Raw genomic sequence first — 18,053 nt, 5'->3', positions numbered from 1 at the left:
TCCTGTACAGCCACAACATTACCTCCCAACTCCTGTACTCAATGCTCTGACCAATAACAAAGCATACCAAACACCACCTTCACTATCCTATCTACCTACGACTCCACTTTCAATGAGCTATGAACCTGCACTCCAAGGTCTCTTTGTTCAGCAACACTCCCTCGGACCTCACCATTAAGTGTAGAAGTCCTGCTAAGATTTGCTTTCCCAAAATGCAGCACCTCGCATTTATCTGAATTAAACTCCATCTGCAACTTCTCAACCAATGGCCCATCTGGTCCAGATCCTGTTGTAATCTGAGGTAACCCTCTTTGCTGTCCACTACACCTGCAATTTTGGTGTCATCTGCAAACTTACTAACTGTACCTCTTATGCTCACATTCAAATAATTTATGTAAAATGACATAAAGTAGAGGACCCAGCACCGATCCTTGTGGCACTCCACTGCTCACAGGCCTCCAGTCTGAAAAACAACCCTCCACCACCACCCTCTGTCTTCTACCTTTGAGCCAGTTCTGTATCCAAATGGCTAGTTCTCCCTGTATTCCATGAGATCTAACCTTGCTAATCAGTCTCCCATGGGGAACCTTGTTGAACGCCTTACTGAAGTCCATATAGATCACATCTACTGCTCTGCCCTCATCAATCTTCTTTGTTACTTCTTCAAAAAACTCAATCAAGTTTGTGAGACATGATTTCCCACGCACAAAGCCATGTTGACTATCCCTAATCAGTCCTTGCCTTTCCAAATACATGTACATCCTGTCCCTCAGGATTCCCTCCAACAACTTGCCCACCACAGAGGTCACGCTCACCGGTCTACAGTTCCCTGGCTTGTCTTTACTGCCCTTCTTAAACAGTGGCACCACGTTTGCCAACCTCCAGTCTTCTGGCACCTCACCTGAGACTATCAATGATACAAATATCTCAGCAAGAGGCCCAGCAATCATTTCTCTAGCTTCCCACTGAGTTCTCAGGTACACCTGATCAGATCCTGGGGATTTATCCACCTTTAACCGTTTCAAGACCTCCAGCACTTCCTCCTCTAATATGGACGTTTTTCAAGATGTCACCATCTATTTCCCTCCAGTCTACATCATCCAGATCCTTTTCCACAGTAAATACTGATGCAAAATATTCATTTAGTATCTCCCCCATTTTCTGTGGAACCACACAAAAACCACCTTGCTGATCTTGGAGGGGCCCTACCCTCTCCCTTGTTACCCTTTTGTCCTTAATATATTTGTAAAAACCCTTTGGATTCTCCTTAATTCTATTTGCCAAAGCTATCTCATGTCCCCGTTTTGCCCTCCTGATTTCCCTCTTAAATAGACTGCTCCTTCCTTTATACTCTAAAGATTCACTCGATCTATCCAGTCTATACTGGACATATGCTTCCTTCTTTTTCTTAACCAAACCCTCAATTTCTTTAGTCATCCAGCATTCCCTACCTACCAGCCTTCCCTTTCACACTGAGAAATACACTTTCTCTGGATTACATTGCCAACACTTGAAACACCGTTCCTAAAGTTTTTGAAGTTTTCGAAAATGCAGGGTTGCACAAGCATGCATGTATCACATTAAAGAAGAACAACCTGTATTCAAATTCTCTTCAACAAATCTTTGCTTCTTGTTGGTAATGCTTTGCAGGTAACTACTGAGGCACAGTAATTAAGATTTTAAAAATAAGCAAGTTGGTCAAGTATATACAAACAGCCAATTCTGCATCTAGTTTTCAAATCTCAACCTCTTTGCCATCTCTGCAACTTCATTCAGTTACAAGTGTTCACTATTTCTGCACTCTTAATTCTCTCTTCCCAGTTTTCATTGGCAATCAACTTCAAATTGCAAAGGATGAGGCTCCAAAAATCCCCTCCAAAACACTAAGACACTCCTTAGAACTTGCTTTTGGTCAGGGTTTTTGTCATGTACCAACATCTCTATCTGGCTCAGTGTCAAATTATATTTAATGCTCTGTGAAGTGCCTTGGGACTTTCTGCTGGAACTGATACATCAATGTTCATTTTTCAATATGAAGGAACCTGTAATTAGAGAAGACAGTTCCAGTTAACAAGCCAACACCAGCCTTTGCAAGCTTCATTTCCTGCTGTAATTTCTACAATTGACTCGCCATAATGTCAACTTACCAGGTCTTCTCATGTTTAATTTGGATGACAATGTGGTTTAAAGATTACGAAGATTCAATAACCAAGCTTTATGATCAAGGTCACTAATAGCTTTTCCATTTTCTTAGCTTCACTTGAGATAAAATATCTTAAAAACAACAAGACATGCTTCTTGCTTTAAATACTTTTTAATGTTTTTAATGTTGGAGAACAGAAGCACATCCTCATTTTCTACATTATAGGAAAGTGTCGAGTACAGAGCAGTACACAAGCCATCTAAAACTTTGGCATTCCCATGCCACAGAGAGCAATGGTTTACACACACAGCAAGCACAGGTATCTAATAGAACAAACTCACAATACAATATTCTGCTAAAAGTGCATCTTTGAAGTTAGTAACAAGTTTTTATTGTTTAAACCATAATAACAATTATTCAATTAGGGAATGACTCATTAAAAGGCCAAGGTAATCACAAACGTTTAGTTTCTGCTCAACAATGGTTAAAGCTGCCTGTGGTTCAGTGCACTATATGGCAGAAGACCGAACTATGCAGACCACCAAATTTGTGCTTGTACTTGATTTTAGCCATGGCAACAATAGACAAAGTACACAAATAAAACATTCTCTAACCTTGATCATTATTCAATGGTCCCTGCTGGTACGTGCACATTTCAAGTTATGATATCAGATTTTTCCTTCATGCCTTTCACTTAATGAGTCTGCTCATACAATATCTAGACTGCAAATGAAAGTTGACTACTTGGAAAAGCTACCTAACAGTTTCTTGAAAATGAACCCTTGGCACAGGCGGGAAAAAAAAGCTGGCCAGAGGTTTACTGCAGAAATTCTGCTGAAAGGAATTTTCTGCCAGCTGAAGTATGAACAAGATAAGTGGGCTCCTCAGCCCAAGTCAGCACAAGGGATATGCTAAAGACTTGCACTTGTATAGCATCTTGGCTTCTGCTGTATTGACAACAGAAGAGCAGCACACATACTTCAACAAAACTTTTAGGATAATGTTATTAGTACGGAGAATGATCAGATAAGTAGTTGTGTTCATGGAGATAAATATTGGCCAGGACACTGGAGAGAACTTGCCTGTTCCTGGAAATAGTGTTATGTGACCTTTTACAGCTACCTGAACAAGCAGACAGGTCTCGGTCTTCCTATCAGATGGAATCCTCAACAGTGTGTTGGTTTTGGTTTTTACACACTCAGACCCTGGGGGTGGGGCTTCAACCTGGAGAACTTGGGTTCTGAAGCAAGGGTACTACCAAATGAGCCATAGCTGACTTTCATACCTGTAGTGTTTCCCCCCCCCCCCCCCCACAAACTTTCATCAACTGATTAAAATCTACTTGTAGTCAAATAATTCCAAAGTTGTAAGTAGTGAAACAACTATTAGTTTGCACAGAATCAGTTCTACAAACACCAAATGAAAGAAGCAACCTGTTGACTTAATTTGCTTTGCTTGCGTAAAGTGACTTGGTAGCACAAGGACTAAAAGCCCAGAAGAATAAACAGAGTAGCGAAGGAAGCAAGAATGGAAAAATCTATGAGATCTTGCTTCAGTCTATCATGGATGTTTCAATCCATGACAGTACAGGGAAGAGTGGCTAACATGTAATCCTTTTGCGGACTAAGCCTGCATTCTCACTAAGGGTGCCTTGTATAATTTGTGCAATAAACATCTTAATTGAGATAAATTCAGAACAGATCAAGTAGCTAAAAGCTGGCATGTATGGGACACTGTGGGTTGTAAGCAGCAGCATGGTTTTCAACCACAACCCAAACGGCCCAGAATACCCCTTTCACTACCATTGTCATCAGACCGGGGAATCAACACTGGTTTAAAGCAGAGTGCAGGAAAATATGCCAGGATTACCAGAAAAAAGAACGAACAAAATTACACTGAGTTGTTTCTGGAGAAATGAACATCTACTTAAAGGACAGTGTAACATCTGTCAAGAGGGCTTTTAGTTGTTTTACAGGAGAAAGGGGAAGTTCTTCTCTGTGCTTTAAAGTAGAAATACCTGCAGGAAGTGTTTAGTCAAATGCTCTGAATTGATTTGTAGTAAAAAAAAACAATGGGAAATGTTGTTTTGACATTTTTTCAGCTATTAACTGGAAATTCAAATTTTTTTGAAAATGAAGGATCATAGCGTTGTCAAATTCACTGTGTATTAACATTCTGCCGTTATCTCATTAATATCAAATATTTTCTTAGAATAGGAATAAGCTCCACACCCAAAACACTTATCACCAAATTTCTGATCTATTGGGGTTTTAAGGGAAAGGATAATGACATGTGGTTGTCTTCTTCTGGGAACTTGTTATAGACTTTCCTTACTTTATGTTTTGTTCATCAGTCCCCTCCCCCTGGAGAAGCAACTGCAGGGCCTATTGACTCCTCAACAGATGACTGTACTCCTGCATTGCACAAGTCTTTTCTACTACAAGTTAGACATCTCCTCACTGGATCACAGCCTCTCTGTTTTTAAGATTACTTGTCACATATTACAGTACTGAGCCAATGTGCCTGTGATGATGGGATTGGAAATGGCTTAGTCCATGGGCGGTATCAAAAAGTGTACTTCATAAATTGAATGATGGGGTAACTTTGCTCAATGTGCGTTTGCAGCAAAGTTCAAGTTTATGCACAGGTTACACAAGGGTAAGAAAATAGTTAGAAATTCTTCAACATGACCGACGCCATTCTTTCAACCACTCAAAGTGCAGAATTTCCTATCATATGTCTCAAATAATATTCCACTCCAAATTCAATATCAATTTTATTTATAAGTCTACAAGAAAATCAGGGGAAAGAGAGAAACTAAAATCAATCTACATACGAGTCCAAAGCGCAAAATTACTTGCAAGACCAGGTGTTGTTTGGGAAAACACTGGTAACCATCAAGAATAGACAAAAGCATGAAGAAAAAAAACTGCAAAATGGATCTCATTCAACTCAGCAAGTCAACACCAACATTACTGGCTTCTAGCAAATTTCTTTTCAACCAAAATAGACTGAGGAAGTAAGGATGCTGTCTCAGACTAGAGAAATGAGCTCCAGAAACTGGAGAACTCAATTCTGACAGATCAAATCTCGCCACTCTGTAATTGTATTATGGTCTTATTGCTCATGTATTTTGTTACATGACACATTGTTTAAAACATGTGATTACCATCTTGTTATTTTGGAAAGAGATAAGAGGGCAGAAAAATGCTTCATAGATGAACACGGTCTATAAAAGTGTCCATTTTAACTCATCTCATTATCCTTAAACAAATTGGTCTCAAACACAGTTATAGATTTTTGAGGGGCATCATACTGTACATTCATACACAAACAAACTGAATGGAACCATGTTAAAATCTGTCAAATATCCCATCTTCCATTATACAGACAAGTGGTATATAAATTGCAGCACCTGGTCTTCCACGTAAGAGATAATCTGGCTCTCTGGAGCGTTTACTTCACCTTCCAAGCATAAACAGACAAGTGAAGATCTAATGATCAAAGCTTCACTGTAGAATCACATGACTGACTCCAACTGCCACCTTCAACATTGTCATTGATACATAATGTGTAACATCACATGATACACTGCAACAATTCAAGGAACTTGTTACACCACCTTCCAAACTTTCAATCTCTACCACCTCAAAAGGACAAGAGCAGCAAAGACATGGGAACACAACCAATTCCAAGTTCACCTCCAAATCACCCACCATCCCAACATGCAAATATACCATTAATCTTTCACAAACACTGCATCCAAATCCTGAAACTCCCTTTATCACATCACTGACATTTATATAGATTAATTCCAGCTGCCTCCTATTATTCCCCTATGCTCCTGGTCTGGAATAGTTGGCAAAGATTGAAGACTTTGCGCAGAGGTTTCTGGATTCAGTTCATGGATATAAACTCAAAATATTTGTCATCCTAGTGCCATGAGATCTCATTCAGTACTTGCCCGTACTCTAACATAATTCTTATTGAGTACTCGGTTATTTGTCAGTTTACGGTCATAGGATTTCTAAAAGTCAAAATGGAGGGAGAAAACATTAAAAAAAGCATTCTTTGCCAAGTTTAAAATTCACAAAAATGCTTGACTGATGCCCACTTCATTCCGATTTGAAGCACTTATTTAAAAAAGGAGTGAAGAATACCAAAAGAAACTGTTTAGGTTACTGAACAGCAGAGAACCCAGTAACTATGCAAATCCACATTGGACGTGGAGGTCATTGTAACATTTAGAATAGGGCTATGTATAATCTGTCACAGTAATTTACCTTACTCGTGCACAGCCACAGAGAGGAGACGGAAACAAAGCAGAATTGTTGAAATGTGACTGGAGTTACACTGCTGGGCTCACTGTTCTGCATACATAAAGTTCGCTAAGTTTATCCGCTGACTACCTGTTATATGCCATAAAAGAAACAAAGTACTTTATAAGTTACATATGTAAAATGTGTATGCACCGTAACTAAAATTCAAGAGTCAGTACAAGGCAGTACTTTCAAATATATGGAGATACTAAGCAGCTAAATCCTTACACAATATTGATTAAAATCTAGTTGAGAAGCTATTTAACACCTGGATAATTAAATTAAGTCTACTTGCACTTTCCTATGAGAATTGTTTCTGTTGAATCATGACAACAATAGTCAATTGATAAAACTCCCATGGGATCGAAGTTCTGGAACCTGTGTGATGTTCTGTCAGACTGATATGGTGCTTTCTGCCCTGCTTCTTCCATTTCTGCTCTTTTGCATTCATGAGATATTGGTTTTGTGCAATTTGATGCACTATTTCTCAAAAATTATGCTAAAACCCATTTACAATTCATGCAGTGTCAGGAATTCATTTAGTTTAGTTTTGAAGAGCTGTAAAATGTAAACAGGAAAACACAGGAATGGGAGGCTGCTTGTCCCATAGGCCTTCCACCTCACCAGTCTATGGGACCCAAACTCCTGAAGATAAATCCTACAAGTACTTCTTGATCTTCAAAAAAGGTAATTAAGCAAAATTTGAAGACATATCCATTGTCACATCATTCAATCCTAGCCTACTGCCTTCAAGTTGACAATTCTTTCGCCCATCAGCAAATGGGCAAACCATTGTCTTCTGCACTTTTAACCACCTCAGTCCAAGCTAACCATATGTTTAAGTCCCAACTGGACAGTTACCTTGCTGCTTATCTGATAGGGTAAATGCATTTGCGGAGATGCAATTGCCCAAAAATAAAAGGAAATAAAACAAATAGACTAAATTTAGAGGAAAGTGATTTGGTCAAGACAAAAGGATAGGAAAGGAGTACTAATCACAAAAGGTTTATAGTTTTGCAATTCCTAAGTATTTAGCAGACTGCCGGTTTATTAATCAAAAATGCAGTTTAACCTTAACCTTTTCATCTTAACATTTAGTTTTCATTTGTCCTTCAATGCCTTCACATCATCCAATGCTTCTCAAAAACGAACCCAGTGTTTGCTCAATCATTCTTCCTAGTAACATATATCCAGGAGAAAGAATCAAAAATATGATTTTGGTTTACTGTTTATCTTATTAAGTAACTTGCATATTGTTGGTCATTACTTCACGGGAAAAAATAAGAAACAGCCATGGTGACTCAATTCACTCTTGAAAATTGTGCCATCGTAAAGCTGCTGGGACTGGCCTCATTGCTCACTCACTTGCTTTCAGGGCCTCTAGTTTCAGCAAAACCAAAAATTTGCTCGCCTGTACCAAATCACAACAGATATTGAGAAAACTGGTCCCAATACTTCAAAGCTGCAGTGCTCCTCAGTAATTAGCCCTGTAATATGCACAGATGGGAAGATATTGTACAGATCTCTAGAGGCCTTATAAATGAGTGATTTATGGTTTATTTTAATAAATAAAGTCACAAACTTAGTAGATCCTCTGAACACTGATCAGTAACAATACATGTGACAGTTAGAGTTACCGCTCCAGTTGTACCAAGAAAACAAAAGTATACATGGTACGTTGATTCAACCGTACAATAATGCATGGGAATGTAGATGAAGGAATAAAAGTTTCAGTGGGAACAGTTTGCAGAGACCCTCTGTTTATACTCAAAGGACATGTTAAATTTTTACTCACATGCAAATAGTGGGTATGCAGTGAAAATGAGATTCAAAAAATCATCATACAGATAGGCCTCAAGACCAATTTTACAATAATAGATGCACCAATATATGACAAACTTGTCAAGCATGCAGAGCTTTGACTACCAAGTACAGGACCACATACGCCAGACTGGACTTTGAAATCTTGCCTCTTTGTTGCATCCCGCCCCATAAGTAAAACTAAACATTTGAAATACAAATCAAAAAGAAGAGGTGGGTATTTCTTTGGACAACTGTACGTATCTCTGGAAGTTGAAATCTAATTCACTAACAGTTCCATAAGTATTCTCATATGAAAGTGCTGTGAAGGAACAGAACAATCTAGTGCATGACTACTGTGCATCATCTCCAAACACGTCATTCTGTTTGCGCTTCATGTTCTCAAAGTCGAAGTCTGTGCCTGTCATTCGCTTGTAAATGCTTTTTATGTCATCACAAGTTGTCTCAAAATGGGTGGTGGCATCATACGAACTGGAGATAAAAACCTGTAAGTAAAACCAAATAATAAACAGTTAGGAGAAAACATTGCTGTTGTCCTCCCCACCAACTTTTTTTTTTAAAAACAGAAGTCATATTCATATTCCACACAGTCAAGGCCAAATGCATGTAGCCTGCCTGAAATTCAGATTTGTGGCTTATAGATCACTTGAGGAGCTATGCACGAATAACACAATTGCATCTTTCTGTAATAAAAGTCATTGGTTAGCCCTTCCTCCACACAAGAGCAGAGATTGCTGCCGCAAAGGTTCCATCACATTTTTGTGGTATGCCAGTGTTAGAAATGCAGGTCCCTTTAAAAGGATCAACCAGAAGATATTTTCTAACCAAGCTGTTCAGAGATGCTATCACAGACCTCTGGAGCAAGTGGGATCTAAACCCAGGTCTCCTGGTTCAGAGGCAGCAATATTACTGCTGCACCATCAAAGCCCAGGTCAACCAGAACATCTCCAGATTTTATTAGAAGCAGGTGGTGTTTCTTGGAGATTGAATTTAGCAAAAGTAATTTTTAAAAACAGCAAAATGAGTGACTAATAGATGGAAACCAAATACTATGGGACATTGGATCAGAAGAAAAAGTTTATTCAGTTGTACGTACAAACACTTCTGGATATAATAAAAACCTACAAAAATAACATGAGGGCTCTTGCAGCTCAACAACAGTGTACCTACCTATGATGCAGGAGACCTGAGTGCAAGTCTCAGGTGTTACAGAGACATATAGTAAAATCTTTGAACAAGTTATTTTAAGAAAAAAAAGACGTGGGCCTTTTTGGATGACTGGTCAATTTTCTGATGGGTTATTAAAATACCAACAAAATGATCAGGGTTCTTCCCCAGTGGTTGGCTCCTGGACAGAGAAAAGGATTCGGAATGGCAAGATGAAAACCTGGGTTTGTACTGAACTACATATACATAATAAAATCCCTATAAATTTTAGGTAGTCTTTTGCTGCCTAATTCAACATATGGTTATTAATCTGCTAAAAAGAGCATTGGGTTTAGCTCAACTGCAACCAATCCTTATGTAATGCTAAAATCTCTTAATTTGCACAATACTTTTCTTTAAAGCTGTAGGAGGATTTAATAAAGGAGGAGAAAGTGAAGACTGCAGATGCTGGAGATCAGAGCTGAAAATGTGTTGCTGGAAAAGCGCAGGAGGTCAGGCAGCATCCAAGGAACAGGAGAATCGATGTTTCGGGCATAAGCCCTTCTTCAGGAATGCCTTTTCCAGCAACACATTTTCAGCCCAGGAGGATTTAATAAACCTGGATTATTTCATGAGACTGCAACTTAATTAAAATCAGTTTCTTTTACCTAACTACTTAACAAGCTTTCAATCATGAGATAAGTTTTAATACCTTCGATAGTGCAAGGAAACTGCAGCTGTGTATGATTTAGCATCAGTGATGCTGCAATCTGAAGCAAGGTTTTGCATCCATCTGCATGGATGAAGTAGTCAGTCAAGAAGGCAAAGAAACTTGAATGAAGATGGACCATATCCACAGGAAAAGTAGCATTTCATATGGTCACAGAGTCAGACAGCACAGAAACAGACCCTTCAGTACAAAAAAAATCTATGCCGAACATAATCCTAAACTAAACTCGTCCCACCTGCCAGGTCCTGGCCCATAATCGTCCAAACCTTTCCTATTCAAGTACTTATCCAAATGTTTTTCAATGCTGTAATTGTACCCACATCCATCACTTCCTCAGGAAATTGATTCCACACACGATGATTTCGTTGTCAACCACATATCCCACAGAGCATGAACTCAGTTAATAGAAACGTGAGGGGCAGAATCTGTAACTCAGAAGTGCTCCATGGGATAGTGGCACACCAATTCAGTGTACTTTGCCACCAAAGTAACTTTTCCCCACTTACTGGTGAAACTTACACATACTTTGATTTTTTTGATGGTAATGCCAAAACATTTAAAGTGAATTGATTCCTCTATTCATCTTCTCCATTTCTCAATGCAACATATGTTGAATTGGAACACACTCCAAAGATACTGAACCTTATTCATAATCCATCAACCCATACCTGACTTGTTTGCCCATCATCTGTTGGTTGGTACAAATCACTGATGGAAACAAATCTGGAACAGCAGATAAAAGACAAATTAGAGGCATAGGCTATTTAATTAGATAAGAATTCAGGAAATCAAAATGTAAATGTACGTGAAATAAAAACAAAAGTGTTGGAAATACTCAGCATCCAGCATTTCTGCAGAGTATAAATGGAGTTAATCCTTCAGATCCATCTCTTTTCATCAGGACAGCATCAATTTTTATCAAATTGAACTAGAGATTAACGTCAGCACAAAGCAACTGGAAAGTGGACACTTCACAACTCCCAATGTAAAACAGGACTAATTTTTTGTTGTGATCAATTCACCCGCGTTTCATGCTGGTCAATGAGAGACAGGGAAATAGGAATAAATCTGAAGACATTTCTTTGAATTACTTCCAACCAAGTCTCTGTATGATAAACGCAAGGAGAGAGGAAGAGAAGGCAATATTGATGGAGCTGAATGAAAGGCAAAAGGAAGTTCACATAAAAGAACAAAAAAAAACCAAAAAGAAATTACAGCACAGGAACACACCCTTCGGCCCTGTAAGCCTGTGCCAATCCAGATTCATTATCGAAACCTGCCCCCTATTCTTTAAGGGTCTGTATCCCTCTGCTCCCTGCTCACTCTGATATCTGTCTAGATATGTCTCAAATGAAACTATACTGCCTGCCTCGACCACCTCCACTGGCAACGCGTTTCAGGCACCCACCTTCTGCGTAAAGGACTTTCCAGGCATATGTCAAAACCTTCCTCCTCTCGCTTGAACTAGTGAAGCTAGTAATTGAGTCCCCCACTCTGTCTATACCTTTCACTATTTTGTAGACCTCAAATCACGTCTCCCCTGAACCTCAGTCTTTCTAAAGAAAATAATCCTAACCTACTCAACCTCTCTTCATAGAGAGTGCCCTCCATACCAGACAATATCCTGGGCTGCACCCTCTCCGAAGCATCCACATCCTTCTGGTAATGTGACGAACAGAACCGCACGCAGTATTCTAAATGTGGCCAAACCAAAGTCCTATACAACTATCACATGGCTGCAAACTCTTGTATTCAATACTCCATCTGATGAATGAAAGCATGCAGCATGCCTTCCTGATCACTATCGACTCGTGTTGCCACCTTCAGGATACAGTGGGCCTGAATGCCCAGATCTCTGTAATCAAATTGCCTCAGGACTTTTGCCATATAGTTTGCTCTAGAATTTGATCTTCCAAAGTACATCACCTTGCATTTGCCTAGATTGAACTCCATCTGCCATTTCTCTGCCCCAACTCTCCAATCTATATTCTAAACACCAGCTTAAAGGTAAGTAGGACTTATAGCACAGAGACAGGCTGTATAATTCTACAAAAGTAGTATCTATCCTTGTATTAAATTAATAAGATAAAATTTTCTAGGAAATGCCTTACGATTTGTCAATAGGATCCAGAAGTTCTAGCGCTGGCTGAACCTCCTTCTCAGGATTGTTGGTCTCCACGGTAGTGCTGACAATAGCAATGTACTTGCCTTCGGCTGCAACATTGTGTGCATATGACACAATGCAAACATAGATGTCTGAAAGAACAACTCATTAGTTCACATATTTGAAGAAAACCAACTCAAAATTACAGCATGACCACTATCGAACAACTATAGGTGAGTCACTTCTCTTTTTGGATAACCTCGAATTCTGCTGTAGTACAATTTGCCATGCACTGTCAACCTTATGACTTGCCCAAGCAGCCAATCCTCATTTGTGAGCATAGACAATGAACAAGCGGTGGCTGCTCAAAAGTCATGAAGGTGGCAGGAGTGGAAGGGTGGTGGTGCTCTCAACCAAATTCTAATGAACGCACGCTCAAACCAGAGCGACTGAAGAGATATCAGGAAGACTCCCCTTGGATGCTTTTAGGCCCTCAAGCCTTGGCCACACAATTCACTTGTGGAATTCAAGCCTACTGTGGTAGAGCTCTGATACTTTATATCATGGTTAGGTGATTGGGTCTGTAATGACTGACTCAAACATGTTATTTGGCCCATTGTTGAAGATAGTTCACAGCCTCACTCCCATATTGCACAATATATTGCATCAATTGGTGCACTTTCAGCAGTGTTAATACTTGGTTAAGAGGCATCCAAGATGCCCAGAGCTCTCCTTGATCTACAATTCCCTCATGTTATGCAATTTGCTTAAAATATCACACACTACCTGACTTTCTGTTGACCTGCATTTGTGGAATAATAATCTGGCAGGAGTTACAGTCATTAGTGTTTTTGATCGGATGGCTGAGGATACAGATGACTCTTATGACCTTGCCAACCTTCTTCACCAGATTGGGGACGTAGCTGGGGTCACAGATCAGCTGCTTGCAACGAGCGGTCTGTAAAAGGAGAACAAAAAAGGTCAAGATTCATATCAATTATTTCCGAGTTAGGAGTCCAAAACTAAAAAGTTTTTGGATCAGTATTCACAGTAAAAGTCAGTCATCATGAGAAAAATAAATGAGAAGAGAAACAAAACAAGAAAAAAAAATGAACAAATTTGAGAGAATGATCGCGTTCCCCCAGTACTTTTCGTACCAACACCTGAAAATTAAATGAACGTAATCAGTAATTTCCTGAAAAAGGAGGGACAAAGGGAACAACTGATTACTTAACACAGGAACAGAACACTACAAAAAAAATGGGGGAGTGAAATACCGTCGATGCTGAAATTCAGAAATAAAAACTGAACATGCTGCAAATACTCAAACAGGCAGCATCAAGGAGGGAAAACACAACCAAAAATTTCACGTTAATGACTTTGCATGAGAACTGGGATAAATTCGAAAACACAATAGTTTCTGAAGGCTACGTTTGTGGCCAATGCTACAGTTAGGTGGAGCACAACACCCAACTTTGCACAAAATTGTAACAATTGGTGACCACCTCATAATATTAATAATGTCTTCATATTACTCCAAAACTCAACAATAATACACATTGTGAAAAATCTCCTTCCTGGTGCGTATTAGCAGAAAACAAAATGAAACAAAAAGCTGATTTGCTATCAGGTGAGCAAAGTTAAGGAAAAAGTGCTGGAGTGCATAGCCTGTGGATGAACAGTCTCAGTGCTCATTGTAAGATCTCGGTCTGACAACTGGATATCCAAATTAATCTTGTCAAATACCTCATCAGATTAGATATACTGCCAGATTACACTTTTCATTTCGATACTGCAAGAATTGAAAGTTTTTTGTTCATTTATTCGAAATATTGCTCTAGGCATAGTTAAATGTTTTGAAAACTTCCTTCTGACAAGCAGTTTGTTAACTCAGTACTCCTATTACTGTATCTTCAGGCAACTGGAGTACATGCTTTCCATAATGGTTTCAGTTTTAGTTCAATGCTTGGTTCAGAACTTGGGTAAAAAAAAAAGAACACTTTTTCCCACTAATATCGCTGTGCAGATGGGTCATGGTGCAATTTTTAATGCTACAGGCCCATCTCCTCCATGAGCAACACACACTCCAGCCAGTTACCATCAACTAGAAACTGAACTGGACTAGCCCAAAGACAACTGTGGCTACAAAAACAGAGGCTAAGAATCCTTCAGTGAGTACCTCACTCCCAAAAGCCTATCCACATTTGACAGGGCACAAGTCAGCAATGTGGCTGAATACTCCATACTGGTCTGGAACAGTGCAGTTCCAACAGCACTCTTGAAGCTTAACAGGATCCAGGACAGATTAGTCACTTGATTGGCACCACATCCACAAACATTCCATTGCCTTCACTGCTTACATTCAGTTGCTGCAACTTGTGCTATTTACAAGATGCACTGTAGAAATTCACCAATGCTCCTTAGACAGTTCCCATGACCATTACCACGTACAAAAACAAGTACATTGGGGAATACCACCAATTGCAAGTTTCTCTCCAAACCACTCGCTACCTGGACTTGGAAACATTCCATTTCTTCACTGGATCAAAATCATGCAAAGTCTCTCCCTGATGGCATTGTAGGTCTACCCACAGCAACCCAGCTGGTGATGTTATATTCCACAAACGAAAAACCGACCAAAAAAGTGAAAAAGGGAGATGGCGAAAATAAAATGAAATAGAAGGACCATGACAGAAATAGAAGGACCTAACCCCAACCCGTGGGCGGCACAGTGGTTAGCACTGCTGCCTCACAGCGCCAGAGACCAGAGTTCATTTCCTGCCTCAGGCGACGGACTGTGTGGAGTTTGCACATTCTCCCAGTGTCTGTGTGGGTTTCCTCCCACAGTCCAAAAGTGTGCAGGTTAGGTGAATTGGCCACGCTAAATTGCCCGTAGTGTTAGGTGCAGGGGTAATGTAGGGGAATGGGTCTGGGTGGGTGCACTTCGGCAGGTTGGTGTGGACTTGTTGGGCCGAAGGGCCTGTTTCCACACTAAGTAATTTAATCTAGTAAATGACAAAAAGTTTGTTGTGCACAGCCAAAGAAAGTGGCTTAAGGAGAAGTAATTAAATTAAAAAAAATGTTAAAGGGTTCCATTCTGGAGTCCATTCACAAGTCAGCCAGTACTTAAGTCAGAACACAAGTGCAGGACAATGAAAGCAGCCACTCGTAAACGTGAGAAAATATTTGTATTTCAGGTCTTCAAAATTATAGTCACGTGTGGGATTGTGTTCATAAATACAAGCGTTCTTAAGTTAAGGACTCCTGTATGCTTTAAATCGTATCAAATCTGAGCTGACTAAAAGACAACTCAAATTTTTTTTGTATCGAGACACATTTCAAACCTCAGTTCATGTATTACTCCAAATTAATTTTTTTCTTTTGCCTGAATGTAATTATAATTTATAGCAGAGATACAGGCCTTTATACCAAAGGTTTTATCAGTGTTGCTGCCATGCACGAGTTTCCAGCCGCAATTTCATTTAACCCTGCCTGTATATCCTAGCCCCATATTCTTTAGTTCTCTTTCAAGGATTCATGCTACTGTAGAAAATTAGGCTAATCAGATTGGGCAAAGATTGACGGGAGGGAAAATAAACAGACTTGCATTTATGTACAAGAAGGTATCTACATCCTTCGGGGTACCCTAAGTGGCCCTCAGCAAAGGAAGCTGAGAGACTGTCATAACCCAGGACTCCAAGGAATAAAAACAGACCAAAATCGGGTTGAATGGACTGTTTTTGTTTTGTGATTTACATACTTGCCTCAACTACTCTACATAGTTCCACATTCATAAAGCAGTTTTTCCCCTCAAATTCCTTATTAGATTTATTACTGATAACATAAAAGTTCTAAAAACTGCTCGTACAGCTTCACGCCACAAAGAGCCAACTTACCTCCCCTTCAGACTTGACACCCACAACACGTCCCTTCTCATACACAATTTCATCCACTGGCTTGTTAAGCATGTAAGTGCCTCCATAAATAGCACTAAGTCTGGAAAATACAGAGAAACAGAAACATCAGAATTCAGTTTGAGAAACAGCTCATTAGTGTTATCTAATAGACAAACACTAACATCCTAATCACGTCTCAGGACGTTACACCATCATTGGCATCAAATGGTACCCAAGATGAATTTTGCCTGACCATTTGATGTTCAGACATATCTAGCACAGATTAAGAGCATGGAAAATTCCAAATTCTGAGTTCCTCTTATGAGTTGCAATAGAAACCATCTTGGACAGTTTTGTCTCAGGCATGACTAGGCTCAGAATTCCCAACACACATTTGATTGTACCAAGTTAATAATTGATGATTTGATTTTCTCAAAATATATGTATCATACTTTCAGAGAGAATATTCAAAAGATGGACTTGAATAGCATTGTTACGGAGAACAGAGAACATTCTTAAATCAATAAAGTTTTGTTACCGTATACCCATCACCAACAACAGATTTCCTAAGTGCAAGAGCTGCTCCAAACTGCAGCAGGAAAGAAATATCATAAAAAAAGTTGAATAAATATGAATAAGCTTATGATTTAAAATAAAACAAGTGAATTTCACACTGGCTTTAATGATGGCCAGTCTGACCAAACCCATTTGGCCACCAATGATGCTGTGGGTTGGAAGTTCCATCTAAATGTCAGAAATATGAAACTGTAAAGGAGGAATTACTGCCACAGCACAATGATGCTCAGGTTTATAATGGTCAACAACCTGGAGTGAGAAATTAATTCCACAATTTTGTACTGCACTTACCTAGCAAAGCCTTGTGGCAGCTCTCCAAGCCCATAGAGTGGGTAAAGATAGGGACTCTTGCTGTACCGTGCCAATGATTCACTGTACAGTTTAATGCGATTGATGGTATCCAGACATGGTTGGTCCAAGTAACTGGAATCAAAATGGCAGATGGTAACATAACTTCACAAATAACAAAATTCCATCAGCCTGCTTTCAAAAAAGAAAGACAACGAACGTGAACTCTTAGGCAAAAGCAATACACAGGTGAGATACCAATAGATCAGAAGGATTCAAAGCATAGTCTCTGATCACTGCAGAATTAGTAAGTATACCTCAGTCAAATTTTGTTGATTGGTGGTTAAGGGACAATGCTGACCAGTATACATTAGAACTTCCCATTCTACAATGTTACCTAACCTTCCATAACCATCTGAATAGGGTGGTGGGGCCTCAACGTAATGTCTTTTCAGTAGAAAGTACATTTAATAATACAATACTGCTGCCAGTAAGTCATGAAGAGACGTGGTGTTAAACTTCTAGGTATAGAGCTCAGCTCGCCTTCTTATTCAACAGAATGTACATCAGTATCAAATTGCAATAATGAACACCACCCCATCATTACCTACAGACTCATCTACAGTGAAACATTTGGCTGGTTGGCATCCTCCATTACACCTGTACTAAGTCTCTAGTAGAAGTCAGTTCCCCTGGATTTAACCTGGCAATCAGCAACTGGCAGAGGCTTGAAGCAAGTTCTTGGCTGAGGACATTTAGCAAAAAAAAAACTAGGAAAAACAGCAAACATAACAGGATAATTACCATCTTAAGGCAGACGTTGATACAGATTCTTATTAGCAAAACATTATCCAAGGTTATGGTGGGATACAAGGACAGACTAGAAGGGCTGAATGGTTTAACTCTGCTCCTATTTTATATGCTTTGAATGAACAGTGGTGGTCATTGCACGTATCTGACCAAATCCTGTCTAAAAGTTGTACAATGTCTTATCCATAAGACAGCAACCTTGATGGTGGACACTTGCTTT

At 39.4% G+C, this 18,053-nt stretch overlaps 1 protein-coding gene across 1 annotated transcript in view; it reads right to left on the bottom strand.

The window, feature by feature from the left end:
• Positions 1-2,295: 2,295 nt before the first annotated feature.
• Positions 2,296-18,053, bottom strand: part of LOC140483596 (rab GDP dissociation inhibitor alpha) — a 50,173-nt gene continuing 34,415 nt past the window's right edge. Inside the window, exons 6-12 of the mRNA XM_072581838.1 lie at positions 17,027-17,158; positions 16,160-16,259; positions 13,050-13,221; positions 12,271-12,415; positions 10,828-10,882; positions 3,934-8,768; positions 2,296-3,428 (exon numbers count right to left, since the gene is read on the bottom strand). Of these exons, the coding sequence (XP_072437939.1) occupies positions 8,616-8,768; positions 10,828-10,882; positions 12,271-12,415; positions 13,050-13,221; positions 16,160-16,259; positions 17,027-17,158 (757 nt within the window). The 3' untranslated portion in view covers positions 2,296-3,428; positions 3,934-8,615. The remainder of the gene's footprint in view (positions 3,429-3,933; positions 8,769-10,827; positions 10,883-12,270; positions 12,416-13,049; positions 13,222-16,159; positions 16,260-17,026; positions 17,159-18,053) is intronic.

Source organism: Chiloscyllium punctatum, chromosome 12 (assembly GCF_047496795.1).
Source record: "Chiloscyllium punctatum isolate Juve2018m chromosome 12, sChiPun1.3, whole genome shotgun sequence".
In the NCBI taxonomy this organism is placed as follows: Eukaryota; Metazoa; Chordata; class Chondrichthyes; order Orectolobiformes; family Hemiscylliidae; genus Chiloscyllium; species Chiloscyllium punctatum.
The sequence above is the reverse complement of the archived record's forward strand: the minus strand, read 5'-3'. Positions and strand labels throughout refer to the sequence as shown.